The following is a 20395-nucleotide window of genomic DNA, read 5'->3' on the forward strand; positions in this document are numbered from 1 at the left end:
GCTTGGATAAGGAATTTTCAGATACTTTCCACCTCCATTTCTCTTTTTTAAAAAAGATTTCTATGTGTGAGTGTTCTTGCCTTCATATATGTATGTGTTTCTGTGTGTAATGCTTGATGCCCAGAGGTTAAAGATGGTTGTGAACTACCGTGTATGAGCTGGAATCTTAGCTCAAACTGTCCTGGAGGTCACTCTCACTAGGCTAGCCTCAACCTCCTGATTCTCCTGCCTCAGCCTACTCAGTACAACCTCCTTACTAAGATGACCAGTATATCCTGTTTATTCATGTACATGTAAAGTGTATAAAGTGTTTTGAGAGGTGTCTATGTATTTATGTGGAGGTTGGAAGATAAACCCTGGTTGTTGTACTTACAGCTGCCCACCACCTCCTGTGAGACACAGTCTTTTCGCTGGCCTGCAGCTCACCAAGTAGGCTAGACTGGCTGCTCAGTGCCATGGATGCCCCAGAGCTGAGACTATAGGTCCTACAAGCACTTTCCTGACAGCCATCCCTCCGCCCCCAAATCATTTATATAAGCTAACAGAGAAGTCGGGCACAGTGGCTCATGCCTTAGTCCCAGCACTCCTGAGGCCAAGACAGAACTGCTGTGAGTTCAAGGTCAGAGTTTGCTATAGAGTTCACAGATAGTCTAGACTAGTATGAAATCCTGCCTCCTGCAACTTGTCAAGATGTAAAATTTAAAGTTTTACCACTATTTACTTTTTTAAGACTTAGAACTTTTTGGGTTTCACGTCTAAGATGAGATTGGACATCTTTTTCCTTTTGAAGATCTTCTTGCAAAGTCTGCTTCCATTCCTTCTCAATCTTCAAGTCCGTCTCCAGCTGTACCCTTGAATGGCAAACACAGAAGCTCAGTGTGTGGTAGGGTCTCCTGTATCTAAGTGTAGCCTTCAAACCCCAGTTCTCTTGTGCCCACCTCCTAAGTGCTGGTTACAAGGGTTCTCTACTGTGGGGCTGTGTGTGTGGGGGGGGGGGAAGCACACACGCCTTTAACCTCAGCACTCGGGAGGCAGAAGCAGGTGAATCTCCAGTCCCTTTATTTTTATTTTTTTGAGACAAGGTCTCATATATCCCAGGATGGCCAAATGTTTGCCAGGTAGCTAAAAAATGGCCTTCAATTTCTGACTCTGTCTATATTAACCAAGATCCAAGATTAGGCCACATACCTTTAATCCTAGTACTTGGAAGGCAGAGGCAGGCAGATCTATCTTTCTTTCTTTCCTTTCTTTCTTCCCTCCCTCCCAAGGATTCAGCTTGGTGGATAAAATACTTTTTTTTTTTTTTCAAAATAGGGTTTCTCTGTGTAGCCCTGGCTGTCCTGGAACTCATTTTGTAGACCAGGCTGGCCTCGAACTCAGAAATCCACCTGCCTCTGCCTCCCAGGTGTTGGGATTACAGGCGTGCGCCACCACCGCCCGGCTGATAGAGTACTTTCTATACTGTAAACAAACTGGGTTTTTGATTTCTAGCCTTACACAAGCCAGGCATGATGGGACTTAGCTGGAATCCCAGCGTTCAGAGGTGGAGGCAGGGAGAGCAAAGGCCCTAAGCCCCCTCCCTCATGAAGGGAGTTATGTAGACCCGCCTGGGGTACAGCAGACATTATACTATCTCTCCCTCCCTCATGTGCGTTTGGAGGTTGGTCCCAGGGCCTCACCAATGCTAAGGGCCTGCACTACTTCTCTCTACCCCAACTGCACCTGTACTGGCGCTACAGCAGAGACCACGTTAGTACAAGAATTTGATTCCAAGACCAGACACTCACAGCTGCTGCTCCTTCTGCGAGATCTGTCTCTGCAGACTGTCGGATTTGCTCAGGCGCTCTTGGGCACATTTCTCATCCTCAGCTTCAGCTTCCTTTTGCGCCTTCTCTGCTTGCTGCAATCTGGTGTAATTCAAATCAACTTTGGGTAAAACTGAGGCTAGAACTAGGGTGTAAAAGGGTGAAGAAGACAAAAGAAAAATGGGGAAATAGAAACATTTCTAAATGAAAACAAAGTTTGGGGGAGAACTCACAAACTCAAACGTGAAAGAGCCACACAATGTCTAGAAATTGTTTTGTGCTTTTTTTTTCAACATAAGATATAATATGCCCAGAAAACTATCTTTAAATTTGTTTTATTTCTTGTTCATAAGTATTGTAAAGCAATACAGTTGTTTACTGTTGGAGGATAATGATTTCAATCTCAAATATGGCTAGATATGATACTGCCTTTTTACAAAGCCATGAGCTTGGGTCTATAGTAAGTGCAGAACACACCTGCTGTGTGTGATGCTAAGATGTGTGTGCCAGGAATCACGTGCACTACAAGGCCAGGAGCAAAGAGCAGCAGTCATTCAGTGACGGAGCCTTCCTATCAGAGCTCTGTGCAGTTGCTTAATTATGCAAAGCTGTATATGTATGTGTATATATGTATATTTTTAAGATTCAAAAATATTTAATGTTTGGCATTCCCTAGAGAGAGTTTTGTAAGATGTTTATTTTACATTTATGAATGTTTTGCTTGCATGTATGTCTATGCACCACATATATGCTTGGTGCCCACAGAGGTCAGAAGCAGGTGTCATCCCGTGGAACTGGAGCTACAGACAATTGTAAGCCACACCTGTGGGTGCTGGGAAGTGAACCCAGGTCCTCTCTAAGAACATGTGCTCCTAACTGTTGTACCATCTCCAGCCATTAGCTTACAAGATTAGCTAAAATAAATAAAAACTGTCATGTTTCCCTGTTTTTATTTGTTAAGTCACTGTTTGTCCCCAGGCTCAGCTACACTCCTTTCCTCCTTTGGCCATCAACCTCATTTCTGAGGTTTATCTTCAATATTTTATAAGAAAATATTTCCCAGAACTCAAGGGACATTAACTCTTCACAAGAAGTCACAAGAGAACTCTTGTATTTTCCTATCTGCCTCAAACACCCTAAGTAAGGCAACACACACTGTGAGTATAAAAAGCCTCCAAGGAGAGGAGAGGAGGTCTGTCACCTCCGTCTGCACTGAAATGAAAGGATTAAGGCGGTAGGGCTGGACTCGAAGTAAAGTGAGTGAGGTAGGCCTGCAGTTGTGCTGTCACAAGGGAGCGGCAGGATTAGAAAACAGGTGCTAAAGCCCAGGGCCACAGCCAGCCTGGCTTGAGAACTGCTTTAAAAACTTAAAAATCAGAAAAAAAAAAAAAAAAAAAAAAAAAAAAATCAGGAGGAGCCATTAGGCAGAGTATGCCAGTGGGTGTGGGTATCTGTCTTATCTGTGCCAACACAGCTTGAAACCAAAGGTTTCCAGCTTCCATCAAAAGGTAACTAAAAAGATAAAACTTTGAAAATCTTGCCATCCTCGAAGGTGAGACTCAGCTCTATCTGCCCTTGTACACAGGCTGAGGAGTACGTGAGGAGCCCGCCAGTGCACATGCCGTGTCTCACAGCAGCCACGGAGGGTCCCTGCAGCCTGTACATATGAGATAGCATTAACATGTGAGATGGGTTCTGCTCTTGGAGTGGGTTTCAGAAGGAGATGTCTTTGACCAGCTTGTACTGGTCCTGAGGGTCACTGCTAGCACTTTTCACCAATGACACTGCAATTGTCCTAGTTTGAGTTAACAAGTCGTTGTCACTTCATAATGGAATGGACAGAAATCAAAGACAAGAAACGGTAATAAAGATGTCCAAAATGTAAAAGTAGGGAAAAGGAAAACAACAAAAAGAAAGAAGAAAAAAGAAGAAAGAGGATGTCAATAAAAGAATATTTGTGTCATAAAGCATCAGTAGTTATGTTTTTCTTAAGTAGGTTCAAAGAAAGCAATGGTGACACATGTTGACTCAACATGACAGGGCGATGGGTACAGAAGGTTTTCCACCAGTCATTGAAAGGCCAGGAGAGAGCTCCACTGACTCGTTCCTTCCTGCCTTGGGAAAGCAGCTTCCTGTTAGCTTACTGCTTTCAGAGAGGGGGTGGCCAGTGCCCAGGAGTGGGACAGCTCCTCAGCGGGCAGGCCCTCCGAGCCTGCCCCGGTTCATCTTTTCAGGTCTTTGTTTTATGTTTTTGTGCCTTTAAATTATCCCAGAAAGGAACTTCAAATGAATGGCCCTAAATAAAGCCACTTGGCTCCATGCAGCAACCAAAACAAGATAAACCTGGCTTGGCCTTGGCAGACACAGGCCCTGGGTGAGGGCTTTCTAGCATCTTTCTGTGACAGGTGTCAGAGGTGAAGAGAAAAGGGAAAGGGGGGTCATGTGAGTATCGTACCTTTGCTCCAGCTGCCTCATGGCTGTAGTGATTTTATTGGTCTTTTCTTCTAGTCGGGCAATTATTTCATTTTTTTCTTTCAAGACATCTTCAGAGCCCTATTTATAAAATATAAACAGAACAGCTATGGTGGTTTGGATTTTGAAACCAAGTTTTAGGCCAAGTATAGGTACATATGCCTTGGAATCTTAGCACTCAGAAGGCAGAGAGGAAGGAATGTGGGTTCAATACCAGCCTCACTACACGGGCATTGAGGTCAGCCCCTTTCAAAAATAACCAAAATACTGGATGAACCAGAGAGGGGCTCAGAAGATCCACAGAGCTGACTTGTGGAGTTGGTCCTCTGGAGCCCATCTGATGGAACCTGTCCGCTGACCTCCACACATGCCTCAAGGCACATATACAGCCTACTCACAGTAACACAGCAAAAAGCTCAACAGGCTGAGCATGGTGGCTCACACCTTTATCCTAGCACTCAGGAGGCAGAGACAAGTGGATCTCTGTGAGTTCGAGGCCAGCCTGGTCTACAGAGTGAAAAATTCTGTGGTGGGGAGTTGCAGTTTAAAACATTTTAGGTTGAATGAGGTAGAGGTAATGTAAATTTAAGGCCAGGGCTATCAGGAAAGGCCTTGTCTCAAAATAACTGAGATCACTCAGTGGGTAAAGGTGTTTACTGCCAATCTGGAAAATCAAAGTCAGATCCTCAAGGTCCGTAGGATGAAGGAAGACTGCCCAGTCCACAAGTATCCTGACCTCTACATGTGCACACTGTGATGTACACACACCAAAAAATAAATCGATATAGTAAAACATTACTGAGTGCCAGGTGTGGAGCACAGGCCTTTAGTCCCAGCACTGCAGAGGCAAAAACAGGAAGATTACCGAGTTCAAGGCCAGCCTGGTCTAAGAAGTTCTAGGCTAGTCAAGGCTACACAGTGAGACCCTGTCTCAAAGACACAATACTGAAATTAGAGGCTAGAGAGATGGCTCAGTGTTAAATAACTTGTTTTGGCAGAGGGCCTCAACTTGGTCCCCAGCATTCACACAGTAGCTGACAGCCATTGGCCAGGCGCTCTGGACTCTAAGGGACAAGGCATGAATGTGGGACACATTCATACAATCTGCATTTTTTTTTTAAAATAGTGAAATTTATAACCTAGGGGGAGAGGAAGGGGAAATGGATTTGGGACTGGGGAGTGGGATGTACCTAACCTCGTGAGGCCTGGGGTTGGAGCTCAGCATGACAAAATGTGTGTGTGTGTGTCTTGTGAATTTGTACCTGAAGTGTACAAGTTAGTTATTGCCTGCAGTAACAATTGCAAGTCAACTAAGTCTTGTATTGGGGGAACAAAATATAGGCCAGCGAGATGGCTCAGAAGGTAAAGCACCTGCCACCACGCTGAGGAATTTCATCTCTAAAACTGTGCTGGAAGGAAAGGATTGACTCCCACAGGTTATCCTCCAACCTCCACATTTGCCCCTTAGCACATGTGTGCTTGTAATCTCAGCACTGAAAGGAGTCACCAGAGGCAGATAGCTCGGCCACCCTTCCTGTGCCGTCTACAAGTATGAGCAAGCAGCCTCGGTAGATAGGGCTGCAAACCACTCACTCCCACCACCGCCTTCCCCAGCATGGCTGACTATCCCTCTAACTGTGAGACAAAAGAAATCCTTAAATTACCTTAAGCATTCTGTGCCAACAATGAAAAGAGGAATATATTATCTCAACGGAGAAAGGATCCAGGCCTGGTGGCACACAATTAATCCCAATGCTTAGGAGGCAGAGGCAGTTTATGAGGCCAGCCTTGTCCACATAGTGAGCTCCAGGACATCCAGGGCTATACAAAGAAACCCTGTCTCATAAAACAAATCAAGGTGCAAGCCACTCAGTGGGACAGTGTCTGCCATGCATGAAGCCATGAGTTAAGAGTCCTAGCAACGCCAAGGGTCCCAGAGCACCGTGTACCTGCAGCTTCTGGTACATCTCAATGTTGATGGCTTTCACTTCTTCCAGCTGCTGCCGAAGGCCTATCAGAGTGTCTTGTTTCTCGTGAATATCTTTCTCCAACAGCTTCATAGCCAGCTCGATCTCGTGCTTCATGCCAACTTGGACTGACAGCTCATTCTCCACATCCTGCAATGTCACAGTGTCTTCAGGCTCAGGTTCTCAAAATCAGATGAACATCAGCCTGCCTGGTGTGGTGGTTCACACATGTAGTCCCAGCACTGAAGAGGATGGGACTGGAGGACTACTTTGAGTTTAAGGCCAGCCTGGGCTACACAGTGAGATCCTATCTGTCCTAGTTTGCATTCTGTTGCTGTGACAAAACAGTAAAGAAAAATAACTTAGGAGACAAAGGGTTATGGTTACAGCAGGAACTGGCGCAGAAGCCATAAGGGAGCGCTGGCTTGCTCAGAATGCCTTGTTTCTTACATCGCCCAGGGCCACCTGCCTGGAGTGGTACTGCCCACACTGGGCTGGACCCGCACACTGCAGTCATTTAAAAAAGATGCCTCAGACTTATTTACAGGCCAATTCAAGGGGCTGAGGGTCTCTTTTCAGGTGACTCCAGTTCTTGTCAAGTTAACAAAAACTAGCACACTGTGAAACAAAACAATCAGATGAAGACTGACAGGAAGAGTGCACTGAAAGGCTTGCAGCAGCCTCTTGGCCTAGACAATGGGTTTCTGCATCTTGCCTCATTAAACTGTATGTACAGTTTTGTGTATGTCCCACCATCTGGAAGCTAAAGTTTTAAATATGATGTTGCTAACATATATTTCGATCTATTCTCTTATGTATTGTTTCTGTGATGGTGGTCTGCATTCACATTAGCAACCACAGATTGTAACTCAATTTAAAAAATACTGAGAGATGTGAGTGTTTAGTTTTGGTTTTCAAGACAGGGTTTCTCTGTGTAACTAGAACTTACTTTGTAGACTAGGCTGGCCTCAAACTCACTGAAATCTCCCTGCCTCTACCTCCTGGAGATTAAAGCTGTACATCACCAAGACCAGGGTTAGGTTTTTATTTTTCTTCCAACTTTTTGGTTTGTTGTAAGTTTCACATGATGCACGCCCGTCCTACTCATCTTCCCATCCCCCTCTTCCCTTGCAACCTGCCCCCCAAAAGAAAATAAAAGCCTTTCATAGAAAACATCACTCCATGGATGTCACATTTAGCTTTATGGCACAGCCTAGAATCACCTGTGGTGTGTCTGGGGTGGAATGTCCCAACTGTTAACTAATGGAGGAGGCCCCGCCCACTGTGTGAGGTGCAGTTCCACGGGCACGAGGGCCTGAGCTACATAAATCAGCTAGTTGAGCGTCTGGTGACTAGAACCCTGGGCAAAGGGCTTGACCGCCAAGCCCGGGGAACCGAGTTCAGTCCCTGAGGCAGAAGAACCACATGATAGAAGAACTGACTCAGGCAGGTTAGACCTCTGAGCTCCACAAACGTGCCACAGCAGCATGTGTACAGACACACAGAATAAATGCAAAAAACGGTGTCAAAGTACACGATGGGGGTCAGGTTCTACACCTCCAAGAGGCTAAGGCTGACACACCTGGATGGTACTGCCTGAGATTAAATCATCCCCAGATCTTGCTAATGTAACTGTAAGGGTCAGTTACCTGTCGGAGCTGCGACTCGTCTCGAAGCTGCCTTCTGGCCTCGTTATACATCTCGTCTAGACCCTGCCGGGAATGCTTGTATGTTTGAAGCTCCGTTTCTACATCTACTTTGGTAACCTAGGAAGAAAAGGTCACCCCGTCACATGGGCTCTGTCATCCCATTATCCCTAGCCTCCATGACTCAGGATCCCAGTCCTCCTGTAGCAGTGACTCACCTCCAGGTGCTGCCGAGTCCTCATTAAGATCAACTCATTTTCACTCCGCAGCTGATGGTTTTCCTCTTGGAGCTTGATGATATTATTCTTTGCTATTGCTAGCTGCAGATCATAAAATACAAAGAGCCATTCTGAGCATCGTTGGGTAGACTTTCTGCCCCAGGCTATGTGTGTGGCTACAAACTGCAGGGAAGAAAATCCCAAAACCACTAACACAGCCTCAGACTGTACAGAAGCTTCCATTATGAAAATGTGCCTTGGGCTGGAGAGATGGCTCAGCAGGCAAGAGTGTTTGCTGTTCTGCAGTGGACCGCAGGTACTCGCAACCATCTGCAACTCCAGTTCCAAGGATCTGGTGCCCTCCTCTGGTCTCCGTGGGCACCAGGATGCATGTGGTACACAGGCATGCATGCAGGCAAAACAATCATACACATAAATATAGGTGTATGTTCATCTTGTTTATTTTGGTGGAGTTTTTTTTAGACAGGAACTCACTATATAGCTGTGGGTGGCCTTGACTTCAGGTCTGTGTGCCTGCCTCCTGAGTGCTGGGACACCAGGCATGGCCACCACGCCTGGCTATATTATTCTTTTCACTGTTTCTAGAGGTAGGTGTGTGTGTGTGTGTGTATAGCCTGCATGTATGCATGTGTGCCTGGTATCTAGACTTCAAAAGAGGGTGTTGGATTTCCTGCAACTGGAATTACAGATGGTTGTGAGCCACCATGTAGGTGCTGGGAATTGGACACCTGGTTTCTTGCAAGAGTGGTGTGCTTGTCAGATTCACCACATGTGGAGTGCGGTGCGGGAGGGAGCCCAGGAGTGTTGTGTAGAGCAGGCACACTGCAAAGGCGTGTACACATGGAGAGATGGTGCTGGGTTTGAAAATGTGACAAATGTTCATGGTGACTCAACAGGACACCCACCCCATGGGTGTGACAGGTGACAGGACTCGAAAACTGTGTCCACTCAGACAACTTTAGCACCAGAGCTTTACACTAGTGCCCAGGAAGCTTGGCTCCGAAGCCCAGAGTAAAAGGGAAACTCCTGAACGAGTAGAACAGGGCCATTGCCTGAGAGCGGCAGCAGCTCGAACCTTCCAGAACACTGGGAAGCCGCTCAAACCTTGTGTATGGAAGGCCAAAAAGAGACACAGGCTCGTGGCAAGCTCCAGAATGAGGCATTCCCATGTCTTTAAGGTCCCCAGTATCTACACGATGTCCTTAAATGTCCCCAGTATCTACACAATGTCCTTTAGTGTTCCCAATATATACATGATGTACTTAAGTGTTCCCAACATATACATGACGTTCTTAAGTGTTCCCATTATATACATGATGTTCTTAAGTGGGTTTTTTTTTGTTTTTTTGTTTTGGTTGGTTTGGTTTTTTTTTTTTGAGACAGTCTCATATAGGTCAGGCTCGCTCAAGTTCAGTGATAATTAGCTGGGGCTGGCCTTGCAACTTCCCTGCTGCCCACGAGCGGGGATCATAGGTATGTGTGTCACCACGCTTGGCCTCACGGAGGCATTTCTTATTGGCAAGAATTCAACTATCACAACTGCCTGGTATGGAAAGAAATCAAGACAATTCTAAGGAGAATTCTAGTTAACATGGAAAAATTCTACCATATTCAGAAAACAGGTTTAACAGACGTAAGGGAAAAATATCAAGTGCACATCTTTAATCCTGGAACATGGGAGGCAGAGGAAAACCAAGTCTACACAGTGAGACCCTATCTCAAATAAATAATCTCAAGAAGCAACTCTACAAATAGAAGAGCTGAATTATTATTAATTTTATTTATTTATTTATTTATGTTTGTTTGTTTGAGACAGGGTTTCTCTGTATAACTTTGGTTGTCCTGGAACTCACTCTGTAGACCAGGCTGGCCTCAAACTCATAAATCTACCTGCCTCTGCCTCCTAAGTGCTGGGATTAAAGGCGTGTACCACCACCACCCGACTAAGAGCTGAATTTTTAAAAGAAGTTTATTTATGGGCTGAAGAGATGGCTCAGAGGTTAAGAGCACTGACTGCTCTTCCACAGGTTCTGAGTTCAAATCCCAGCAACCACATGGTGGCTCACAACCATCTGTAACGGGATCTGACACCCACTTCTCGTGGGCAGGATTATACAGTCCTGCTCATAAGAAGAAATATCTGACTAGCCAGAGGACAGCTAGATCTACACAAAGTTGGTTGTAACAAGAATCTCATGCCATGAATTTAGGATTCTGTGTGACTTTTGTCCCTAGGGCTGATTTCCAGTTACAGTCACAAATAACAGTACTCCAAAGTATACAAATGGGAACTTAAGGTCTACGTGTGTTCTCTAGAACTCACAATCTTGGACTGCAATGCCTCACCATGTGTAGGTGTGTGGTGTGTGTGTGTGGGGGGGGTGAGTATGTGACTGTGTGTCTGTCTGTGTGTATGTTATGGTGTGGTGAATGCTAACAGCATTCACACTTAAAGGGTCACAAACAGCGGGTACTCAGAAGACAAGCATCCGTCGCCAGGGACTGTACCTCTTCGATCAGCTTAGTGTTGGACTTTTCTAACGAGTCCACTCTTGAGTGGAGGCTGCTGACTGTGCTGCTGGAATTGGCAATGAAAAAAACTCATTCAGAATCACACAAGCTCAGAAAGGCCAGGTCAGTGCATGTCTCCCCCCCCCCCCCCTCCACCAACATGTACCAGTGACCCAGAACAAACTTTTTGAGGGGAACAATTTCATTAACCTGGTTAACTGGAGCTGAGCTAAAATAGCAACAAAGACCACAGCAAAACAATCAACATTTCTATTCAGATTTCTCTTGCATTGACTCAGCCCAGGGCCGTGAGCAGGAAAAGCATGTCTATCTAAGGTGGAGATGCAGCAGCGGCCTTTGGGCTTTTTGTTTTAGCTTTGGGTCTTTTTTATTTTTTAAGATGGGGCCTTGTTTAGGCCAGGCTCGTCTCAAACTGACTAGCAGAACCTGGAATATCTGACTCTACCTCTACTTCCCAGTCCTGGGATGACTACCCGCTCGGGGCACAGCTCCCCCTGTGAATTACTGATTTCTGTTCTGCATCTTGCCGGCCCCTCATTCGCCTCTCAGAAGTGCTTAGCAATCAAAGGTGCTGAGCAGAAAGAACAGAGACAAAGCAGACCCTACAGGGAGACTCTTCAGTAAGCGCTCAGAATACTCACTTGAGTTGTCTGTTCAGTTCTTCAACATAATTCTTTTGGTCTAAGATGGCGGCAATTTGAACATTCCTATGATGGGAAGAAAGAGGAGCTTAATATATACCTAAATCATCTGGAGAGGTGTAAAAGTCACCACGGTGATAAAATACAGCTTTGCTTTTAAAACAGGCAACAGTACATCAGTGAACTGAGCACCAGGAACCAGCTGAGCATCCTGCTTGTTAATGGGTCAGTAAGCAGTTTAAACTTGGAGCCAACTAGATAACAAGCCACCACTGGCACCAAATAGTTACCAAGGTGTGTCTCAGCAAGGACAGATAAGACCAAGACCCCTGCTGTGGACCAAAGTCAACCTCTAAGGGACTTTTCTTTATCCGTCCAGTAGAAGCTTTTAAAGGAAGTAAAAACAAGCCAGGGCTCTTGGAGGGAGGAACAGAAACCACAAGGTGGCAGACCGCTCAAGTGCATTAGCAAATAGCAACGTGAAAAGTACAACCCTGGGGGGAGGGGAGGAGGAGGAGGAGGACGTACCTTTCTTTGTTTCCGATCTCTTCTTCATTCTTTAAATACATTGAGAAATCAATCACTCCAACCTGAAGTTAATAAACCCATTTTTATTTAAAGACAAGTACTGGTCAGCAGGTCTGGCATGTCGGGCAGGCCTGTCAGTTTTCACTGGCTTGAGGAATGAGAGGTCAGGGGAGCCTGCTCCTGGGTTCTCTGGGTACTTCCGGGGCTGTTTAGGTCCTGATAGCTCTGAGCTAAGGAACGGGGGTGGGGGTGGGGTGTTATGCCTTTCTATTTAAAACCTGAACAGACTATAGGGAGCCAGGAGAACTGTGGCAGCTGGGACCCGGCTGGAGGAAGCCACTGCTGAGGACAGGCCTGGAAAGGATACATTGAGGCCCTGGGCCTTGCCTGATGCTCTGCTTTCTGTCCACCCTTTCTGCCATACTGCTCCCTCAGCACCAGAGCCCAGAGCACAAGTCAGTCTGCCAGAAACCTCTAAAACCAGGAGCCCAAATCGACACTTTCCCTCCTTTGTGGTGGTTTGGATGACAGTGGCCCCCCATAGACTCAGTATCTTAGCACTGGTCCCAGCTGCTGTCACTGTTTGGAGGGGTTGTGGAGCATCCTCCCAGCCTCTGTGAGCATGCAGGGTTTCGGGCCACACTCCGTTTCCTGTTCTCTCTGCTTGATCCGCTGGCTTCCTGTTCCTGTGGGCAATGCCATGCCTGCCCCACTGCTAGGACTCCAGCTCTGTAGCTGTGGGTCATGACAAGCTCTCGAAGTTGCATTGGGGAATGATATTTCATCCTAACAACAGAAAAGTACTACTTAAACTGTTTCAAGCAGGTGTTTGTCTAACACAACATGCAAATGAACTTTGCTCGAGTGACTAACAGTACTGGGTACAACTTAGAGCTATGAGGACCCAGCAGGAGCTGTGCGCAAGGAAGACACGGTCTGCATGACCCACGGTCCTCACCTGGGAGTCTAGGTCCTCTCCCTTCACACACAGATTGGCATCGATCACGTTCAGGCCGACCAGCAGCCCGACAATCACAGCCCCCTCCTCCTCCATCATCAGTGCGTGGTACTCATAGAACTCGCTGGGGATAGGAGAGCGGAGAGACCTTCGTCACAAACCCAACTCCCACAACTCAGCTTTGAAACCTTAACACCTTGCCAACCTCAGCTCCACCCTGTAGATACGAACCCACCTAAGTTCCTCTAAGTTACATTCTCAACACTTAACCTGTAAAAAGGCTCCATGTCTATATAAAAAAACAGAAGGACTGAAGGAGGTAGGAGAGAGAGAGACATTTTGAGGGGAAAACAGAAAACAGGATAATACTGGGCATGAAAGCTTGTGCCTTGAATCCCCAGAAGACTGAGACAGGAGGATTCCTAGTTCAAGGCTAGCCTGAATCTAAGTTCCAGGCCAGCCTGGTGGAAAGTTAGATCATGGCTTTTTTCCCCATTATTATTTTATACATGTGTTTTGCCAATGTGTGTCTATATATACACAGAGGCTTTAAGAAGGTATCTGATTCCCTGCAACTGTCACTGTGGGTGCGGGAACTGAACCCCGGTTTTCTAGGTGAGCCGCCAGTGCTCTTATCTGCTGAGCCATCTCTCCAGCGTGTGAACCATGTCTTAGAGTCAGAGAGAACGGAGACCTGGAAGTCTGGGATGCGGGACTCCCAGGACTCGGTAACTGCTGATCTGATTAGAACACTTGTAATTATAGCTGATGTTTCAGTCCCGACATCCATTAAGACCTTGGAATAGCTGGCTATGGTGGCACATGCCTTTAATCTCAGCACTCAGGAGGCAGAAGTAGGCAGATCTCTTGAGTTAGGGGTTAGCCTGATCTATATAGCAAATTCCAAGCCAGCCATAGCTACTAGTGATGCCCTGTCACAAGCAGATTTTTTTGTTGTTGAACATTTTGCTTGCACACATGCATGTGCACCAGCATGGTCCCTCAGAGGCCAGAAGGAAGCAGAGGATCCTTCAGAATTAGATGGTTGTGAGCGGCGGCCACGTATGTACCGGAAACGGAACCCTGGTTCTCTGCAAGAACAGCAAGCGCTATTAACTACTCAGCCACCTCTCTAGACCCCTGAGTATTCTTAATGGGTAGGCGGCCATCGACCAAGGACACATGGACAAGCACACGCTAAAAGTGTCTGAGCAAGAGATTCGGTCCCCCAGCAGACTGGCACACACCGGTAGTCCTAGTGCTTGAAAGGTAGAGAGAGAAGAGGAGCAAGAACTCAAGAGTCATCCCTGGTTATGAAGGGAGTTCAAGGCCAATCTGAGCTCTATGAGGCCCTGCTGAGAGGGAGGGAGGCTTGCAAAGAGATCAGGCTAAAACTGCCGTTACCAGTTTCTTCATACTCAGGAAAAGCTCAGGTGTCATAAGCGTTATGTGTGTCAGCTCCGGCTTTAATTGGGACTCACTCCCAGTGCTTCAGCTATGCCCATTTTCATTTCACAAATGCAAAAGGCTTAGCTGTGAAACCAGAGTCATAAATAAAACCAGACACAGACCACTATTCCCGAGATAGCCGAGGGGCGCCCGGGCCTGCTCCCTTTGAAGACTCACTGCGCTGCTTTGAAAGCTGTCTTCAGCGTTTGACCTTCAGTTAAACATTGCTCATGAAACAGCAGAAGTGCTCATTAAAGATCTTAAAAAGAAATCGTCAATCAAACCCCCAAGTCCCATTGCAAATGTATCCAAAAAATTATAATTCGGATGACAGGAAGCGACCTGGAATCACGCGGAGGTTACCCCGTGGTCGGTGATACAGGGCCATGGGATTTCTCTCGGGCTGGGTGCTTGCTGGTGGCTTGTCCCTCGCCTGTCCTTTGCTTTCTCAGTTTGCCGCTCCTTTTATTTTACCATATTTCATACGTCTTTCCTCACCTCTTTTTTGTTTTTGTTTTTGTTTCGAGACAGGGTTTCTCTGTATAGCCCTGGCTGTCCTGGAACTTACTCTGTAGGCCAGGCTAGCCTCGAACTCAGAAATCCGCCTGCCTCTGCCTCCCAAGTGCTGGGACTACAGGTGTGCGCCACCAGGCCCGGCTCACCTCTTTTTTGGATGACAATATATAGATACAGTAAAAAATGAACACGACCTAATGATACTGACCTTAGGAGCTCCCTCTGGATAATTAAACAGCGCAAGTAATCGGCCATTTTTTTCTGCATGAGGGCTAATCGGAGCCACGCTCTAGCACGGCCAAGGGGGGTCCTAGGAAGAAGAGCCATTGCATTACAAGACAGCCTTAGCGCTAAATTCGCTGGCCACGTGCTCCGTAGCTGTTGATAAACACTTTAGAACGCGATGCTGACGTCAGAAGTGGGGGGGGTGTGAGCAGGGAAGGGCGCGAATGCACGAGAACACACCCGAAACCAAAGACTGGCATTGGGGTGGCTTTCCTCTATTGCCTCTCCACCTTATTTTTGGACATGGTCTCTCACTGAACCTAAGTGGGTGTTTTGCATGCATCTATATACATACAGTGCCTGCAGAGGCCGACAAAGGGCTTTGGATCCCCTAGAACTGGGCAGGGCTATAAAGAGTTGTGAGCTGCCAGGTGGGTCCTGGGAAATCAAACGCTTGTCCTCTTGGGGAACTGGGCCACCTTCCCAGCCCCTGATGCTAGCTTTTTGAGCAAACAATTTTTCCTCTCGGTGGGTTTTTTTTTTTTTTTTTTTTTAGATTTTATTTTTATCTATGTATATAAGTGTTTGCTTGAACGTATGTTTGTGTGTCACATAGGTGGAAGACCTGCCCACCAAGGAGAGAAGTGGGTGTCGGATGCCCTAGGATTAGAGATACAGACAGTTGTGAGGCACCGTATAGGTGCTGGGAATCAAACACAGGTTCTCTGGAGGACTAGAAGCCAGTGCTCTTAACCACTGAGCCGTCCCTCCAGGGCCGTTATTAAGTGCAGCTGTAAGCTTTGGAAGAAAGAATGCTCTAAAATATCGCTTCGATTAGGGGTATTATGTCATAGTGGGCTGAGCCTTCACAGCTATACCATGGCACATGTGTCTGCAAGGAAACACACATACTATTGAGCATGCACATACACACACACACACATTTGGGGTAAAAATAAAAAACAGTTACACCATCTTATTCCTAAGGATTAGGGGCTGCTGTGACAAGCCTGGGGCCCCGAGTTCCAGCCTCAGATCCCTCCATGTAAGGAGAAGGCTGACCCTAAAAGTCCTTCTCTGGCCGGGCAGTGGTGGCGCACGCCTTTAATCCCAGCACTTGGGAGGCAGAGGCAGGCAGGTGGATTTCTGAGTTCGAGGCCAGCCTGGTCTACAGAGTGAGTTCCAGGACAGCCAGGGCTATACAGAGAAGCCCTGTCTCCGAAAAAAAAAAGTCCTTCTCTCTCTTAACAACGGGGAGATCTCTAAGGTCTCCCCTGCGCAGGACAGCAGACAGTACACAACCTGTCCCCAAGCCTCTGAATAAAGTGTTTCGACAACAACAACAACCAAAAAAAAAAAAAAAGTCATTCTCTGACCTCCATATGCACGCTATAACATCCACACATCCACATGCTCCCTCACCCCACATACACATCACACACATATGTGTTCGTGTGCTCACGCACACGTACACACATACATACACACACACACACACACACACTCTCTAATAACAAAATATAAGTTTAAAAAAGGAGGAGCCAGGTGTACACACATCTTTAATCCCAGCACTCGGGAGGCAGAGGCAGGGGGATCTCTGTGAGTTCAAGAAACCCTGTCCAAAAAAAAAAAAAGGCAATTTCCTAACTTGAAAAAAAGTTTTCCACGTTCATGGTTTCTGAGCTAGAATGCTCCAGCCTATGGGGTTTCTAGTCATTGTTGCTGTTGTCAGACAGAGTTTCTCTGAGGGAAACTGTGAGGTGAGCTGTAACAGTGAACAGGGCCTTAGTAGGAGGAAGCAGAAGTGGGGCTCCGGCCAAGAGGGTGGTAAAGCAGCCTGTGAGATGGGTGGCCATGCTTCAGGGAACAAACGACCATACTTACTTTAGACCAGGCAAATCCCGGACACTGGCTCCGATTTCCTCTGCTTCTGGGTACAGCTTCTCCACCAGTTCCAGAGGGCCCCAAATTGTTTTGTTATAACTCAAAAATGATTTTCTCACTGGATTAAAATAAATAAATAAATAAATAAATAAATAAATAAATAAATAAATAAATAAATAACATGTCATCTCAACTCATGAAATGGGAGTAATCATCCTTAAATATCTAGTTACAGATCTGGAGAGTCAGTCCAGCGGCTCGCAGTGCCTCCTCGTCAGGCGTGAGGCCTGAGTCAATCCCAGTACCCATATGGCGAGTTGGGCGTGGCTGTGTGTGCCTGGGACCCCAGCACCGGAGGGTGGACACGGGCAGCCCTGAGGGCTCGCTGGCTGACCCGCCCAAGTCAAACTGAGTTTCCAGTTCAGCGATCGAGCGAGCCTGGCTCCAAACAGTAGGACAGAGAGCAACAGAGAGCCAGGTACTTGCCTGCTCTGGCCATTGTGTGTACTGTGCAAGTAAAGACACACACACACACACACACACACCTGCGCACATACATATAATGTCAGCTTTATGAGAGGCTGGGGCATGAGGATCAGAAGTTTATGGCCTGCCTAGATAACTTAGTGACATCATGTCTCAATAGAAAGGAAAGAAGGTGGGGCTGGAGAGATGGCTCAGAGGTTAAAAGCACTGACTGCTCTTCCAAAGGTCCTGAGTTCAATTCCCAGCAACCACATGATGAGATCTGGTGCCCTCTTCTGGCATGCAGGTAAAATATGGTATATATAATAAGTAAATCTTAAAAAAAAAAAAAAGTTAGATGGAGGAAGTGATGCACGCCTTTGATCCCAGCACTTGGGAGGCAGAAGAGGCAGGTGGATTTCTGAGTTGCAGACCAGCCTGGTCTACAGAGTGAGTTCCAGGACAGCCAGGGCTATACAGAGAAACCCTGTCTCGCACGGAAAAACAAAAAACAAAAACATTTGCCTTGCCTAGCACAAGGTTGTTCTAGGTTTAATTCCTAGTATCACCAGAAGTAAGTAAATGTATACATACATTATATATGTACACACACACACATCTTGAGGACCATTCAGGTATGTAACTATACAGTAGTAGCCCACGTCATTTTTTTTTTTTTGGATTTTTTTTTTTTTTCGAGACAGGGTTTCTCTGTGTAGCCCTGGCTGTCCTGGAACTCACTCTGTAGACCAGGCTGGCCTCAAACTCAGAAATCCACCTGCCTCTGCCTCCCAGAGTGCTGGGATTACAGGAGTGCGCCACCACCGCCTGGCAGCCCACGTCATTCTTAACCAATACCAAAATAAAAACCTCTTCCTAAGTCTATTAGGTAAACCCAGCACCCTGGGAGGCAGAGGGGGAAGACTCAGAAATTACATCTCCATGGACTACAGAGAAAGTTTAAGATCAGCTGGCAAAATGCATTATCTTGTCTCAAAACATAAACAATGACAAGACCTCTGAAGGTGTAAGAGCCATGCATGGCTCAGAGGCAGAACGCTAACCTAGGATGCGCAAGGCCCTTGTATTGAGGCCAGCCTGGTCTACACAGACAGTTCCAGGACAGCCAGAGCTACACAGAGAGACCCTGTCTCAAAAAGTCAAGGGGAAAAAAATCAGTTCAAGGACATGCTCAGTTAGCAGCAAGCTGGCTACAGGAGAGACGCTGTCTCAGGCTGCTCTTCTGAGAACAAGGGCTTGCTTCTCAACAACAGATCTCCTGGGGATCTGATGCCCCCTTCTGGCAACCTTGCACACTGCATGTAGGTGGCACAGAGACAAACATGCAGTCATTAACATAAAAGAAAAAAACACCATTTTATTTTTCTTACTGATCAGGCCAGTCTGCAGATATGATGTGACTGTCATAGGCACTGCCTATGCAAGGGCAGCCACCAAGAGCGACCTTTCTGTGGGGGAAATCTCAGAAGCTGAACAGAGATGCGTTAAGGTAAACCTGTGACTAGGATACCTAATTCACTGTGGTTAGGAGTAAAGGATAACACATCCTGAAAACAATTCGAAACTCAACCGTTTGAAGGCCATGATCAACAAATTCCAATTCAGCCCTTTAGGAGAGAAGAAAGAGTTTTATCACTGCCATTTCAAAAAATAAAGAGAGGGAGCAGGCTGGAGAGATGGCTTCTGAGTACAGGCATCCCCTGCAAGCCCCACACCAGAGTGTGATCCTGGGACACACAATGGAAGCAGAGACTGGACTCCTGCAAGGTATTCTCTCCTTCTCTCTCTCTCTCTCTCTCTCTCTCTCTCTCTCTCTCTCACACACACACACACACACACACACACACACACAAGCACTCACACCTTGGCACATACTTGGTAATTTCCTGACACAATAAAAGGACCTGTGAGCTGGGCTGGCGACATGGCTCGGGTTAAGAGAATATAGAATATATATACTGTTCTCCCAGAGGACCTCACCCAGCCCACCTGTAATGTCAGCTCCACAGGATCACAGGCCTTAGGCCTGCGATGGCCTGCTCTTATAAATACACACACACACACACACACACACACACACACACGTAACTAAAAAATAAATTTAAAAATCTTTTCTAGGAGCTGGTGAGATGGCTCAGCGGTTAAGAGCACCAACTGCACTTCCGGAGGTCCTGAGTTCAAATCCCAGCACCCACATGCTGGCTCACAACCATCCTTAACAAGAAACTAACAAAGAATCTATGGGCCGAAGCAAGTGGGGACTGGAGCAAGAGGGAGAAAGGGAAGGGGTAGAGGGGCTGGACATATCTGTGGGCTGGACCGGCAGCTTAGCAGGGAAAGGCCCTTGCTGCTCTTCCAGAGTTTAGAATTCAGTTCCCAGCATTCAGGTCAGGAGGCTCCCAACTGTCTCTCACTGCTGCTTCAGGGGACCAGACACCCTCTTCTGTTATCCTTGGGTAACGGACCACATATGGCATGGAGATGCAAACACGTACACAAAAATATAATTAAAGTGTCGGGGTGGGGCTGGAGATGGAACTCGGTAGTTAAGAGTATACGCTGCTCTGGTAAAGGACCTGTGCCCGGTTCACAGCACCCACGTCAGGTGTTCACAGCCACCTGGAACTCAAGCCCCAGGCCTCCACGGGCACACTCACATGCACCTCTAATCATAATAACTTGTTTGTTTCGAAACAGGGTATCTTACTCTGTAGCTCTGAGACATAATTTTAAAAAATTAAATCTTTTTTCTTTTAAAGGTATCTGGAAGTTGGACTTGGTGACATACATCTATGGTCCCAGCTACTGAGGAAGCCGGGGCAGGAAGACTGCTTGACACTAAGAATTCTAGAACAGCCACAGCAGCGCTGAACAGCTCATCTCAAACGTGCAGAGGAGAGTACTTTAGACAGATAATATCAAGAGTGGGCAAACACGTGACAAAGCAAAGGCTCCCGTCCACTGCTAGCTGGTGTCCTAACTAAGCCTCCATCGATCCCATTGCCTGTACTTCTAAAGAAATCTCAAGACAGCTGGGTGCTGATGGC

General features: G+C 46.7%; 1 protein-coding gene across 3 annotated transcripts in view; it reads right to left on the reverse strand.

The window, feature by feature from the left end:
* The window catches only part of Rufy2 (RUN and FYVE domain containing 2), a 32236-nt gene that overhangs the window by 6269 nt on the left and 5572 nt on the right, over positions 1–20395 (reverse strand). The window contains exons 3-14 of one of the 3 annotated variants that reach the window (XM_052164519.1): positions 16863–16980; positions 14962–15063; positions 12789–12912; positions 11831–11892; positions 11303–11368; positions 10638–10704; positions 8109–8210; positions 7894–8010; positions 6227–6394; positions 4261–4358; positions 1788–1907; positions 722–851 (exon numbers count right to left, since the gene is read on the reverse strand). In XM_052164519.1, coding sequence (XP_052020479.1) covers positions 722–851; positions 1788–1907; positions 4261–4358; positions 6227–6394; positions 7894–8010; positions 8109–8210; positions 10638–10704; positions 11303–11368; positions 11831–11892; positions 12789–12912; positions 14962–15063; positions 16863–16980 — 1274 coding nt within the window. Of the gene's footprint in view, positions 1–721; positions 852–1787; positions 1951–4260; positions 4359–6226; positions 6395–7893; positions 8011–8108; positions 8211–10637; positions 10708–11302; positions 11369–11830; positions 11893–12788; positions 12913–14961; positions 15064–16862; positions 16981–20395 lie in introns of those variants that run through there. The other 2 variants (XM_052164518.1, XM_052164520.1) reach the window with 2 other exon arrangements.

The sequence above is a fragment of the Apodemus sylvaticus genome, chromosome 19 (assembly GCF_947179515.1).
Source record: "Apodemus sylvaticus chromosome 19, mApoSyl1.1, whole genome shotgun sequence".
Classification (NCBI taxonomy): domain Eukaryota; kingdom Metazoa; phylum Chordata; class Mammalia; order Rodentia; family Muridae; genus Apodemus; species Apodemus sylvaticus.